Below are 14,171 nucleotides of genomic sequence, written 5' to 3' on the forward strand. Positions count from 1 at the left end.
AACCAACAGAACCAACAGAACCAACAGCAGAACCAACAGAACCAACAACAGAACCCTGCAGAACTGGACTCATCCTCAGTGCTGAGTTTTTGTTGATGTTTCTAAATCCATTCCTGACATGACAAATAAAGACGTTTGTTCGATATGATGGAGATTCTTTCCGTCTGTTTCCATCCAGACCAGTTGACTAACAGGAAACCAGTGGCTGAACCAGTAAGACCTGGAGTCMGTTTCTTCCTGGTTCCTCAGCTCTGAGCTCGACCTTCAACATCTTCCTGTCACATATTTAAAAACTGAATATTCCTGATTTGAAGAAAAGGAGGAAACACATAAAGTTATTACAAAATGATTTAGTATTTAAAATTAAAAACATTTTTATAACCTAAATCATCTTTTAGAAATAAACAGGCTGTGATATTTTTCCCCCAAAATCAATTTTGGGAAAGAATGATGGATGAATTCATAATTTATTTTGTAAAATCTGTTTTGTGGTCTGAACTTCCTGCTTGTGTGATTGGCTGGTATTGGCTGGGTGGGATTAGTTATTGATTGTTTATTGGTTGTTGTTCACTGAAGGCCACTGATCAGCTGACATGTAAATAAATGTTGCAATGACAATATGTTAAAAGCCTTAAAGAGAAAAAGGAAGTGCGTGTCAGACTAGGTTTGAAATCTGTGTACAAATTAAACAGCGCCCTCTGGTGGAGGATCGTTTCATTACAATGTGGAAAAGAAGGATCGATAGGATCGTTTTTCTTTCTTAAAATTTATTTGAAGTGGTTTGGAGGGTTGCGGGCTAATCAGAGAGGCGCTTGCAGGCTCTACTGGTGACGTCATCAAACAGGCAGATACGGGGGCAGCCCGGGGTCCTTCACGCATGCTGATTGGTCTGTACATGACAACATAAAGATTTTCGTCTGGCAAATTTCCCGCTTAAAGTGAGTTTGGATTTGTTTTGGTTCGTTAAAAACTTTTTGGAACATCTTTTGTTTTGTGTCCTGAAGACGGTTTTGCGTTTTATAAGAAGAATTTTAAAGTTTTAGCTCATCTGAATTWTTWWTTTTTTTTTATTGTGATTTATCAATATATAACATGAATGAAATGGGACTTGATCAAAGTGTTCTCAACTTCTTTAATAACATTAAAATATTTACAGACAAACTCAATATTTATCTGGAATCAAGAGAACAAAACATTAAAACATGAGCAAATATAGAAAAGATGATTTGCGAAGAAAAAAACTGAATATTTTCCAGAAAAGTCATTAGCACTGATCTATTTATCATGTAATTTAAAACACATTCAAAAAACAATTTAAGTTACATCAAATTGAAACAAATCTAACACAATTAAAATGGAGAAAATATAAATAAAACAGTGCAAAATTCAAACTAGGAGATGGAAATATCATCATAAATTAATCTCACATTATTCTGGCACATGGAAAACCATTTATTTATTTATTTTTTTACAAATACAGATTCTAAAAATATTGATTTATACATATTATTATATTTATTTATGAATATAATGGGAAGCAGCTAAATACAGAAGAGTGAACAAGGCCGCCATTTTGGATTATGAAGTTTGGATTTGGTGAGGAACTGCTGACCTTTCAAATTAAAACTCTGGTTTAAATTCTCATACTGCTTAATTATTTTCTGAATTGATGCTGTATGTAGGACTGCAGGTTATATAAAGGTTAATCCATGTCATTCACAATACAAATAACCCAATTATTCTTTTAAAAAAGCATAATTCATACATATCAGCTCAGTTTCCTCTCCTAATAATAACCAGACAGAAATCAGCAGATGGTTTTTACCCCATGATCAAACCCAGACGTCCACCAGATCAGGCTCTTCCTCAGTTCTGGCAGCTGAACTTGCCCTTCTTGTGCAGGAAGAGCAGCTGCAGCACCAGACTGCTGGGCAGGCTGAACCAGTGCGTGGACTTGTGCAGCAGGCAGCTGACTGCGGTGCTGAACACGTTGGACTCCCGGAGCGACGTGGCGACCATGAAGCCCAGGAACCAGAAGCAGAGCACGCCTGTGATGGCCGTGACGGTGCAGAAAGCCCGATGCTTCATCTGGTCGACGTGCTTCCTGTCTCGCTCTCTGCCGCCCGGCCCGGGGCGAATCAGAGCACGGAGGACCGAAAAGCTGCAGAAGGAGACCATGACCAAGGAGAAGACCAGGAAGCAGAAGAACTGGATGATGGGTAGTTTAGGGTAGTAGGCCTGCGTCAGATGACTCCACAGAAAGGAGAAGAGCCAAGTGAGCRAAGCGCAGGCGTTTCTGACCGTCACTCCGTGGGTACTCTGGAGTTTCTTATAAGCGACCGGATGAACCACGGCCAGGTACCGGTCCAAACAGGTGAAAACGTGGAACAGCGTCTCTCCGACAAACATGATGTTCATGAGATACAAGCCGGCCAGGCTGACGGCTGGCAGGCGCAGGGCGCCGTAGAACAGGCCGGTCCCCAAACCCCAGAGCAGCTCCAGGACGGCCAGGTGGAAGGTGAAGACGTCCAGGTGGCTCTGCGGCTTGGCGGYGCGCCGCCGCCACTGCTGCTGGCCCAGGTAGAGGATGAAGACGGAGCTGGGSAGCAGCAGGAGGAGCCTGACCCCGGTGTAGGCGTAGGCCACCGCGAAACTGAGCGTGACGTTCACACAGCGGGACCGGAGCAGGAAACCGGTCGGCTCCAAGTCAGAGGGCTGCGCAGCCATGATGAGTACGATGGGAGACCTGGAAAAGGAAAGAGCTGATTAAATATAAACTCTTCTGGTGAAAAAGAGTCTGAAACATCTGGAGAGAATATTCAGGCCAAACAGTTTCTCATTTATTTTCCTCAATTCTGATTTAATCTCAAAATATTTAGATTAAATCTCACAATTGGCAAACATGGATTCAGTCATTTCAATTTTCAGCTGATTTTCTGGTTTCTCTATTGGTGGAAAATGTTGAAATATTAGAAGTTTCCATTAATTATTACTATTATAAACAGTGCATTTGTTGTGGTTATTGAGAATCTGACATTTGATGCAGAAACAAATATTTAAAATAAATCTCACATCACCGGGGCAAGAGTACAAAAATTAAAATAATTTTCCAAATAATTTATTTGACATTAAACTTTGAATGTGAGCTTAAATCAGCAGCAGATAATCTGATCAACTCACCTTTTTCTGAACGATCGCTGCTTTTATTGATCCGCTTCTGAGGCTCCAGAAGCTGAAACTGGAGGTCACTGACCAACGGTGCTCAGGTTCGGCTGGTTCCTGAGCTCATCTGGTGAAACTGATGACGCTGCAGCTGTTTTACATGGGTGACAACAAGCAAATGTTCATTTAACAACTGGAAAAATATATTTGTTAAATCAATTCATCGTTTCTACTTTTCATACTTCAGCTTCATCTTGGAGAAACAAACAAGTTTGTAAATCATTCATCCTAAAACAACATAACAATGAACTACAGCCTCATCTGAATGTTTTATCCGTTATTGTATTTTCACAAACCAGTAGAGAAAAAGAAGAAATAAGTAAGATTTAATTTAATTTTGTAAGAAAATGCACAGAAATAAATTTAAAATCAAATTTGTTTGTTTTGTTTATTTCTGTATAGCCATAATCAGACAAAGAAGGTAACATATTAACTGGCAAACAGAAAAAAGTTTCACTGTAAAGTTAGAGGTTTGTTACATGAACGTCTGTTGGGAAGCAGATCATCAGTGAAGATGTTTAATTTGAAACGATGTGTCACTTGCTCTGCTGCTGTTTTCTCTTCCTGCAGAAGCATTTCCTGTTTATCACGTCTTTAACGTGTTTCTATTTAGTGATCGTATGGAGTCCTAATGATGCTGCAACATTTAAAACTCTCCTGTAGATTTACAGTTAACTGAATCATTTAACTGAGTGTCCATATCTTTATCTTTAAAATCAGCAAATGCTTTTAGAGGCAAAACACTTCAACACATCACATATTTAGGTTCAGTTGAACCTGACAGAACTTTCCCTAATGCAGAATCTGAAGATGTGAGATGGAAAAAATTTTATACCCAGTAGATTTCTTTTTCATATGAAATATTTTGCAACTACGTAGTTATTCACAAAGACTAAATTTGACTCTTTATGTTGGTGATGTCATTTCTTGGAAATGAATCTCCTCATCGATAATGTGCAGGTTTTCAAATGCTTATTTCTAAAATTTTGATTTTTTTTTCCTAGTCTTTCTTGATTATTACAGAGTTGAATGTATCTGAGTGTCTCTGAAATGAGCAGCATCACCTTCATCCTCCCAGTCCGAACACAAACACATTTGTCTTCATTTGAATCTCAATGTTTCCACCAGGGGAAAAATAAATTACAATTATATCATTCCTGGAACAACCCGACGTTTGCATTTCCCATTACAGCTGAAGAACGACTGGATTCAAACGATCTGTGAAGCTCARCCCATTCAAATAAAACTTCTGGCTGCTTTCGAGACTGAATGATTGATTTTCACACTTTCTATTTGTTTGTCRGCAAATGTTCTAATTTGACTATTACATCTCAGCAAACTGGAATATTTGCTCCAATGAGGCTCAGATTATTTTATAGTGTTTTTACACCTAATCCATCTGCTGCGTCTGTTGTCGACAAAGAAACGTTTTTTCAKGCGTGATAATAAAACAACTCAAAATGAAACCTGAAGAAAAACAGAATAACAAGCCAAGAATAAAACATCACAGCAGCTTTAGTCTGATTTCATTTATTAGGTGAATAAATGTCAACATTTTACCATTAAAAATGAAAAACAATATAAGGTCAGTTCACAAAGCATCTATGATCTATGAATGCATATAGTCTGTAATCTATACAACATTTTATCAAGTCCTTTTATTATCMTTTTAAGTTATATCACCTTTATTGATTAATTCTGCATTGATAAAGCTGAAAGTGGTTATAATGGATTTAACTTAGTTACAAGTAAACCAGTAAACTTCAGAAATCGGTTGATSTCAACAGTAAGGGATCGAAGTCAAGGAGGTAAAAATGTAACATTTGATTGARAACAAATGAYCTAAAGTTTGAGCCAATGTTGTTAAATTAAAATGATTAGATTTTTGCCCCGCAGACGTTCAGTTTTCCTGCCCTCTGCAGAAACAGCAGCGGTAAAACCAGACTGCTGGGCACCGAGAACCAGACTAAACTCCATCCAATTAAACAATTAACAAATTCATAATCTGGTGCTACATTTTGTATAATGGCTGTAATCATACTGGTCATGAACCTGAGGAACAGAGTTCCTGTGATGATCAGAATGGTGAGCAGAGCTCTCTTCTTTGATTGGTCGACCCGGTCTCTGGTCCCGCCAGGCCCTGGACCAATCAGAGCGCAGAGAACCGAGAGGCTGCAGAAACCGAAAGCTGCGGACGTGAAGGACAGCAGCAAAATATTGATGAAGGCAAACTGAATCACCGTCTTTACAATCAGAACCATTATCACCATGGAAATCATCCAAACACATCCGATGGTGATGTTTCTGCTCCTGACGCCTGCTGAGCCTTTAAGACGCAGGTAGAAGACGGGATGGACGACAGCCAGGTAGCGCTCCATGCAGGTCAGCAGGTGGAACAGAGTCTGACCTGAAAAGTAAATCCCAAACATGCCACTTGCTGCCATCTGTCCACCTTGATTWTCAGTGATGCTGCCATAGAGGTAAAGCGAGTATCCCAACATATTGAGCAGGTCGAGGAAAACCACGTTGTAGGTGAAGACGTCGATGTGGCTCCACGTGGTGAACGGAGCCAGGAAACCGTCTTTCCTCCATCGCTGGTAACCGATGGCAACGACGTAGAGGAAGAGAGGCAACAGGAGCRCATGAACACCCAGGAGGCTGATTACCACTGACATTATCTCAGGGGAAAAGCAGTACAGAAACGGAGGATGAGCCAAGGAGTTGGACGAAGAGTTGGACGGTTGCTCCATTTGCATCAGCATCTATAAACAGAAACATCGAATTTCACATCTTGGATGACAAAACAACCAAACACAACACCGATGACAGATGAAATGGTGAACCACTTTACAAATATTAACATAAATCTGATTGGTGAGGATTCATATTCAGTCACTTCCCCCAAACTATCCAATTAGTAAATAGAGTCTTTGTCCAGGACTCTAACCGATCCATTTGTTATCCAAAACATGAAGCCCCAAATGCAGATCTAACTGAGAATACATGCATTTTTTTAGTTCCTAAATCAAATTGGGAATTTGTTAAACAAAAATTAAAAGTCAAGGAAAACAAAAGAACTAAAACTAATCTTTACAGGAACTGATCTAAGCTTGATGTATTTAGCAAAGGATGAGCGCAAATCTGTAAAAGACAGCAGTGAAAAGTTGTTTTATTTTCTTCAACTTCTCTGGAATATACTCTGTTTTCTTCCTCTGGACTTGGTGGAGCCAAAATGTGAAACTATAAGAAGCTTTGACAGCTTTAAGACATAATCCAGAGCAGCAACGTTAAATTCAGGATGGAAACCTCGGCTGCCTCAGCATCCACAGAAACGGTTCCCATCATTACCACTGATTACCACTGAAACTCAAACTACTGCAGCAACGCAAGAAGAAATAAAAGCTAAAGTTTGTCTGTCTAGATTTAGACTGTCTAGATCAGGGGTGTCAAACTCCAGTCCTGAAGGGCCGCTGTCCTGCAGTTTTTAGATGTGCCACAGGTACAAAACACCTGAATCAAATGGCTTAATTACCTCCTCAGTTCTCCAGAGCCTTGCTAATGACTTAATTATTCTATTCAGGTGTGGKGCAGCAGAGGCAYTTCTAAAAGTTGCAGGACACCGGCCCTCGAGGACTGGAGTTTGACACCCCTGGTCTAGATACTTCAGATTTGTTACAAACTCACCTTGCAGGACGGTTCTGGTTCTGATCCTGGTTCTGGTTCTGGTTCTGGTCCTGTCCGTCTTCTCACAGCTCCAGTCTCGAATGAATGTTGCTGTCCAACCTATATGTGTTACTGGTTTGTGTGTGAGAGTCATGATGATGTATGCAGGTTATTTTGCATGTTTCAAATGAGCGATTGATTTATTGACCCTGAGGCCAAAAGATGGGAAATGTATTAAAAGTAGAGCCTTCAAACACATCCAGGGGAGACACTTTCTTCTTGGTTCATATGCCAGATTTCTATTTCTATAATAAACATTTGATCTTCTGGAGACAAACTTCTACATTTTGATTTATTTTTGCAGTTAGATTATCTGAAATTTACTTACATTTGTTCACCGTCCTGTGATAAACCAGACCAAACCTTTTCTGGACCTTCAAACACATCCAGCGTTTTTACAACCAAACCTGGGGAGACATGTGTACATTACCGCCACCTACTGGTAACTGAAAAAGTTAAGTGCCGGGAGTTCAGGTCTTCATTTCCGGTTCCGCCATAAGGTCCCGTTGAATTAACAACAAAATAAAAGCTTGTCTTTGGTTTAACTGAGTGGTTCTTAACCTGGGTTCGATCGAACCCCAGGGGTTCGGTGAGTCGGTCTCGGGGGTTCGGCGGAGTCTCTGCCGACCGCGGAGGTAAAGACACACCTGTGTAAGGTGGTGATGACGCCCCGCTTTGCCATCACCCAAATTCTGTAGCTTTCGGTGAACTTCTAAATCTGCTCCTTAGTCGCATCTTTTCGGGGTTGATACTGCCTCTAGTGGCGTGGGGGTGGTAACACAGCTAATATAATTACATTACTAAATCAGAATACTGCAAAGTCTTTCTTATTTATTATTAATTTTTCATTCTCTTAAGAATGTAGAGCTAATTAAATGATCTAAAGACCTAAAGGTGGTTCCAGTTTCTCTCGATGGTCAACCTGTTGAAACTGTGGCAGATTTTAAATACTTTGGGTCGTTCCTGGACAGTCAGACCAACTTTACTGAAAACACTGACTATAGTTTGAAGAACTGATCTCAGAGACTCTACCTTTAAGAAGACTTGGTGATCTTCTTAAAGTGACCAAAGTATTGTCTAGTTGGGTCAAATGTCTTGAATTTGGAAAAAAATAATTTTATTTATCACTACAGAAGGGTTTGATTGAAGGGTTCAGAAGGGCGTATATGAATCTGGTGGGTTCGGTACATCAAAAAAGGTTAGGAACCACTGATTTAACCATTGCGGTAAAAAAAAAAAACACGTACCCCTTTTTTATTTTTGCAATTTCCGTTTTTCTAATTTCCTTTTAAAAACGAAAAAAACAAAAAAAAAACACGTTTGTTTTGTTTTTGCAATTTTATTTTTGATACGAAAAAAACTAAGAACGATTTCTAAAGCCAAAGAAAAAAAAAACAATACACGGATTCAGTCACTTCCACCAGTTTCCTTTTTATCCTCACAAACTTCTCCATCAACTGCTCTGCTCTACCTGTTATGTCTACTTCTTCTACTGGGTTCAACATTAATCCTGTTTAGTTTGAGCACTGCTGCCCCCTGGTGGCAGCTTCTCTTTACTTCCCCAGAGGGTCTTCAATTTGATAAGTACGGCTGTAAAATGTTTTATTTAGTTTTTGTTGAGCATAAAAGCCTTTTTTCTGGGATTTTTACGAAACAACCAGCTGGAAGTCATGATGAAGCTCAAATATATTTACAGAAATAAGATTGGAAGAAACAGAACAAATCTACAAATGAACAGAGGAAATCAGAAGCATCATGTTCATTTTATTTATAAATAATTGACTAAATGAACCAATAAATGTTACCATCTCACCATTGCATAAGGAAACAATTACATCATGCAACTATGATCTATGATCCCCATAATCTATGATTGAAAATGTATAACTGGAGTCTACAGAAACCATTTTCTCACTTTTTATTGCTGTCGTTTTCAGGTTTGCCTCCTTCAATAACGTTTCAATTAATGTTTGAATTTTGTCTCCGTTTCATGAATTTAACTCACACAGGGGAATTTTTCCAAAGAGAAAAAATGACATTAGATTTGAGGCAACGTTGATATTAAACAAACTTGTTGCTTCATCTGACATTTGCCCCAGAGGGGGGTAGTTTTCCTGCCCTCTGCAGAAGAAGCAGAGGTAACACCAGACTGCTGGGCACCGAGAACCACATTGAAGACCAACCAATCAAACAATGAGCAGATGAAAACTTTCCAAGGTGTTGAATTATGGAGCTGATCATGGTGCTCATGAACCTGAGGAACAGAGTAGCGGTGATGATCATGATGGTGTTCAGAGCTCTCTTCTTTGATTGGTCGACCCGGATTCTGGTCCCGCCAGGCCCTGGACCAATCAGAGCGCAGAGAACAGAGAGGCTGCAGAARAMRAAAGCTACGGACGTGAAGGACAGAAGCAATCCGTTGATGATGGAATGGGAAAGACCCGTCTGCATAATCAGAGCCGTTATCATGAAGGAAACCAGCCAAACACATCCGATGGTGATGTTTCTGAYCCTGAYGCCTGCTGAGCCTTTAAGACGCAGGTAGAAGACGGGATGGACGACAGCCAGGTAGCGCTCCATGCAGGTGAGCAGGTGGAACAGAGTCTGACCTGAAAACAAAATCCCAAACAGGCCACTTCCTGCCATCCGTCCGCCTGTGTTTTTAGTGACGATACCAAAGAAGTACAAGAAGCTCCCCAACGTATTGAGCAGGTCGAGGAAAACCACGTTGTAGGTGAAGATGTCGATGTGTCTCCACGTTCGGAAAGGAGCCATGAGACCGTCTTTCCTCCATCGCTGGTAACCGATGGCAACAACGTAGAGGAAGAGAGGCAACAGGAGCACATAAACACCCAGGAGGCTTTCCATGATGGGCTTTATCTCAGGGCCAGCACACGTTTCATGCTGCAGAGGGATGGAGGAGTTAGGAGGCAGCGACATGACGTCTGAAAATGAAAAGAAACATTAAAACTGCAAATATAAATTAAAGATATTTTAACTGACATTTCATGAGCTCACTTAAGGCCTAAGGTTCTTGGTGACCACCTAACCAAGACCAAGACTTTTAGGGTCCAAGACCGAGTCAAGACCAAGACCAGCGCCGCGCTCTACATGATATGATAAAATGTGAAATATGATCAAAATTGCTTCTCAAATTGATCTGAAAGATCCATATTCCCACAAAAACACCTAGATATTAAATACCTAATAAATTTTACCAATATTAAAATGAAGGACATCCACCTTTGTGTTACAATCTGCGGTGGTCTCATGCGATCCCTAAAAAGATAATGCCCTGGGTGTTTGCCCATATTGCTTACGTAAGAAACCAACACTGTCTGCACCATTAAACATAGCAATAGAGTCAATGCCCTGACAGTAAATAACGCTCAACTATGAACACTGACCAAGGAGCAACAAGCAAGAAGTAACCAAGCACAAGGCGGTCACCGTGACTGTTCCCACCCTCCCTCCCGCTACATGAAGCCAGGCAGTCTGACACCATGCCACACATTACAGCTGCCACTTTGAACAAAAACAATCAAAGAGCAATGAGCATGCTCTGCGTGCTCTTTCGTTCTTGTGTTTTATTTATTTGTTCATTAAAAAAATATCAATGTACATGATTAAATAAAATAATGATAGTTACTGCAGTGTACGCAGAGTATTGCAAGAACAAAGAACGGATCTCAGTGACACTCCAGTCCTATTTAATAAGTAAAGAGCTGTGGAGAAGAATCGACTGTTCCTGAATGTCGTGTCACTATATTGCAGACTTTTGGACACAGCGTTGTCCCATATATGCGACAAGTTAGTCAACACCTCTGCACAATAATTAAGTGCAGTAAGTGACTTTTTTCCATCACAAATGTTTATGTGTCTCTGCTCAGCTAGCTTTGCTAACATCATGTCAACGGAGCTTCCCTTCTTTGAGCTTCTTTTCTAAGTGACGAAAAAAGTTAGACGTTGTCCCCACCGTCTGTGAAAGCGAAGCGATGCTGAGTTAGCTGTGGCCATCGGATTTCTGAAGATTTATACAGCGCTATTATATTACTGACAATTAGACAGACACCTTCTGCCGCTCAGAGAAAGCCACTGCGCATGTCTCAGAGCCGCGTGCGAGTGAAAGGTGAGGAGGGGAGGGGGAATAACAGAAATATGTTATTGGTTGGATTTTAATCGGTGCGTTTTGCATCCACTGAAAACAACGATGTTGACAAATAAACTGGACAGTATGCTGTACGTTTAGTGATATGTTCACAGTTTCGGTCTTGACTGGTCTTGAAATAAAATCCTGAGTCCTCAGGACTCGAGTCCGAGACAAGACCGAGACCATCAAAAAATGGTCTCGAGACCGAGACCGATCTCGAGTGCTACAACACTGCCTTATAGTTTTGATTTATTAAAAATGAATGAAAGATTTGACTCAGGGGTTTGGAAGCAAAGAGATCTAAAGGTTACAGGATATCGTCCCTCAAGAACTAAACTGATCTACACCAGTGGTCTGATAAAGTGTTTGAAAAACTTAGTCAAAATCTGGATCTAAATCCAACTGTGGATTTGAATCTTTTCAGAAACTCTGAATCCAATCAGTTTGAATTAGTAAAAAATAGAAGGAATTTTCTGTTTGTAGTTTTCTGACATGTGAAGCTGGTAGAGATGAAACTGCAGATGGAGAATTTGATTCTAAATAATCTGATTTTTATTAGTAAAACATTTGAAACCACATATTTCTTTTTATTCTACTTCACAGGTATGAACTCTGCTTCTTTACACTAAACTTGAAAGAAACCAAGTGGTAAAATATGAAAAGCTGATAGTTTGTAGAGAATGTGTTAAGTTGTTTTATGTTTTTTCTTCTGTTGAAGGTAAACCTGCATTATGTTATCAGACAAATATAATTAAACACAGTGACGAGCCCGTAGAGATCAAAGGCTGTTCATATTATTAGGCAATATTAATAAATTACTACAGAAAGAAATTTAAATGATTACTTTGACACAACAAGAAGCTAAAACACTTTAATCAAATTTAAGCTTCAGCTGTGTTAAAAACGCACCTGGTCAGACGGGTTTGGTTCTCGTCGTCTCCACAGCGTTTCAGTCTCAGTTCCTGTCCAGCCTGCATGGATTACAGGTTTATGTCCGAGTGTCAGAATGACAGAGGAGCTTTTTGCATGTTTCACCCAGGATCATGATTTACAGCGAGAAGGCAAACGTTTTACAGCAGGGCCTTCAACCACACCTAGTTTATTCATCTTAAGCCTTGAGCCACAAAATACAAAGTATATGCAAAATTACAGCATAATCTGGTTTTAATGAGTTTTTCCATGAACTACGCTTTTGTAGTTCATGGAAAATTTCTAAACTATATTTTGTGATAAAATATTGAAAAGAAGAATGCCAGTGGCTGGAAATAGTCTGAACACAAATTTCAGCTTTTCAGCTTAAAGATTTTAGTAAAATCTTTCTGTAAATCAACATTGAGGTCGACTGGAAGAGAATTAAAAACTTTCAGAGCAAAACAAGAAAATCTGATCCAATTTTCCATTTGAATTATTCCAAACTGCCTTTGGCCCGGTTCAGTGCGAGTCCAGCAGCACGTCTTAAAAGTCTTTCCAGAATCCGGCCTCCTGGACGGACAGGAGTTATGACCACTTCCTGTTTTGTGGCGAAGAGTCTGTGAGGACTTCCTGTAGCTGTTGGAACTTTGTGAACCGAGTCTTGCCTAATTAAATCTGACAAGATACAGAGGAAACGGACTCCGTTAGCAAGTAGATTACACGACTTTCTTGACTGGACTCTTGTCTAACTTGACCTCTGACCTCATGAAGCCGATCCCTTGTTCGACAGTTTTTCATGCTTTTTGAATCCCTGAGAAACACACTGACCTCATGCTGCGTGAAATGAGTAGGAATTTAATGTATTTATGTAGAAAGCAGTTTCATTTTTCTTCTAAAAACATTTATATAATAAACATTTGATCTTCTGGAGACAAACTTCTACATTCTGATTTATTTTTGCAGTTAGATTATCTGAAATTTACTTACATTTGTTTACTGTCCTGTGATAAACCAGACCAAACCTTTTCTGGACCTTCAAACACATCCAGCTTTTTTACAACCAAAGCTGGGGAGACACTTTCTTCTTGGTTCATATGCCAGATCTTTTCAATTATAAAATATAATCCACAAAAAGAAGTGGAAAATTACAGCATTTCCTGGTTTTCCTGGCACAAAATTTATTTCATGGAGTTTCTTTAAACCACCGTTTGCTATAACATTTTAAAACAAGGGAAAACCAAGAGCTGGACACATGTAGCAGTAAAAGTATTGATTTAAATCATTTCATTATCCAAAGTGCTAACTCTCACCCAGCTAACTCCTTCCTCAGACGACCATCCAGAACTCCGTCCAATGTGGCAGAGATTCCTAAACATATTCATATTTACTGCTTTACTTGCTTCTGTTGCTTCCACCAGTTTCGTTTTTACAGTCAAACTTCTCCATCAGCTGTGCTGTGCTCTACCTGTTATGTCTACTTCTTCTACTGGGTTCAACATTAATCCTGTTTAGTTTGAGCACTGCTGCCCCCTAGTGGCAGCTTCTCTTTACTTCCCCAGAGGGTCGTCAATTTGAAAAGCACGGCTGTAAAATGTTTTATTTAGTTTTTGTTGAGCATAAAAAGCCTTTTTTCTGGGATTTTTACGAAACAACCAGCTGGAAGTCACGATGAAGCTCAAATATATTTACAGAAATAAGATTGGAAGAAACAGAACAAACCTACAAATAAACGGAGAAAATCAGAAGCATCATATTCATTTTATTTATAAATAATTGGTAAAATGAACCAATAAATGTCACCATCTCACCATTCCAAAAAGTAAACCATTATATCATCTACGCAACTCTGAGATTCCCATAATTTATGTTTGACAATGTATAACTGGAGTCTACAGAAACCATTTTCTCGCTTTTCATTACTGTCTTTTTCAGGTTTTTCTCTTTCAGTGATGTTCTTGCTGTAATGTTGAAAGTTTCCTCTTTAGACTTTAAAGTCTTTGAAGGATCTAACCCGGTTACAGGCTGATGAGTAAAAATGACCTTAGATTTGAGCGAGTGTTGATACATAATGTTGCTTCATCTGACATTTGCCCCAGAGGGGGGTAGTTTTCCTGCCCTCTGCAGAAGAAGCAGAGGTAACACCAGACTGCTGGGCACCGAGAAC

General features: G+C 39.7%; 2 protein-coding genes across 3 annotated transcripts; both read right to left on the reverse strand.

Moving 5' to 3' along the window:
• Positions 1-1,554: 1,554 nt before the first annotated feature.
• Positions 1,555-7,336, reverse strand: LOC103480981 (uncharacterized). Its single transcript, XM_008436200.1, has 3 exons — positions 7,274-7,336; positions 3,181-3,313; positions 1,555-2,746 (listed from the first exon to the last, which is right to left on the reverse strand). The coding sequence occupies exon 3, from the start codon at positions 2,725-2,727 to the stop codon at positions 1,867-1,869; it is 861 nt and encodes a 286-aa protein (XP_008434422.1). The 5' UTR covers positions 2,728-2,746; positions 3,181-3,313; positions 7,274-7,336; the 3' UTR covers positions 1,555-1,866.
• A 1,353-nt stretch (positions 7,337-8,689) lies between these two features.
• On the reverse strand, positions 8,690-13,430 carry LOC103480998 (uncharacterized). Of its 2 annotated transcripts, XM_017310392.1 has the most exons (3): positions 13,318-13,430; positions 12,005-12,066; positions 8,690-9,890 (listed from the first exon to the last, which is right to left on the reverse strand). In XM_017310392.1, the coding sequence occupies exon 3, from the start codon at positions 9,883-9,885 to the stop codon at positions 9,025-9,027; it is 861 nt and encodes a 286-aa protein (XP_017165881.1). In that variant the 5' UTR covers positions 9,886-9,890; positions 12,005-12,066; positions 13,318-13,430; the 3' UTR covers positions 8,690-9,024. The 2 variants fall into 2 exon arrangements, with proteins under 2 accessions (XP_017165881.1, XP_008434442.1); XM_008436220.2 differs by lacking the exon at positions 12,005-12,066.
• Positions 13,431-14,171: the final 741 nt, after the last annotated feature.

This window comes from Poecilia reticulata, linkage group LG18 (assembly GCF_000633615.1).
Source record: "Poecilia reticulata strain Guanapo linkage group LG18, Guppy_female_1.0+MT, whole genome shotgun sequence".
Taxonomy (NCBI): Eukaryota; Metazoa; Chordata; class Actinopteri; order Cyprinodontiformes; family Poeciliidae; genus Poecilia; species Poecilia reticulata.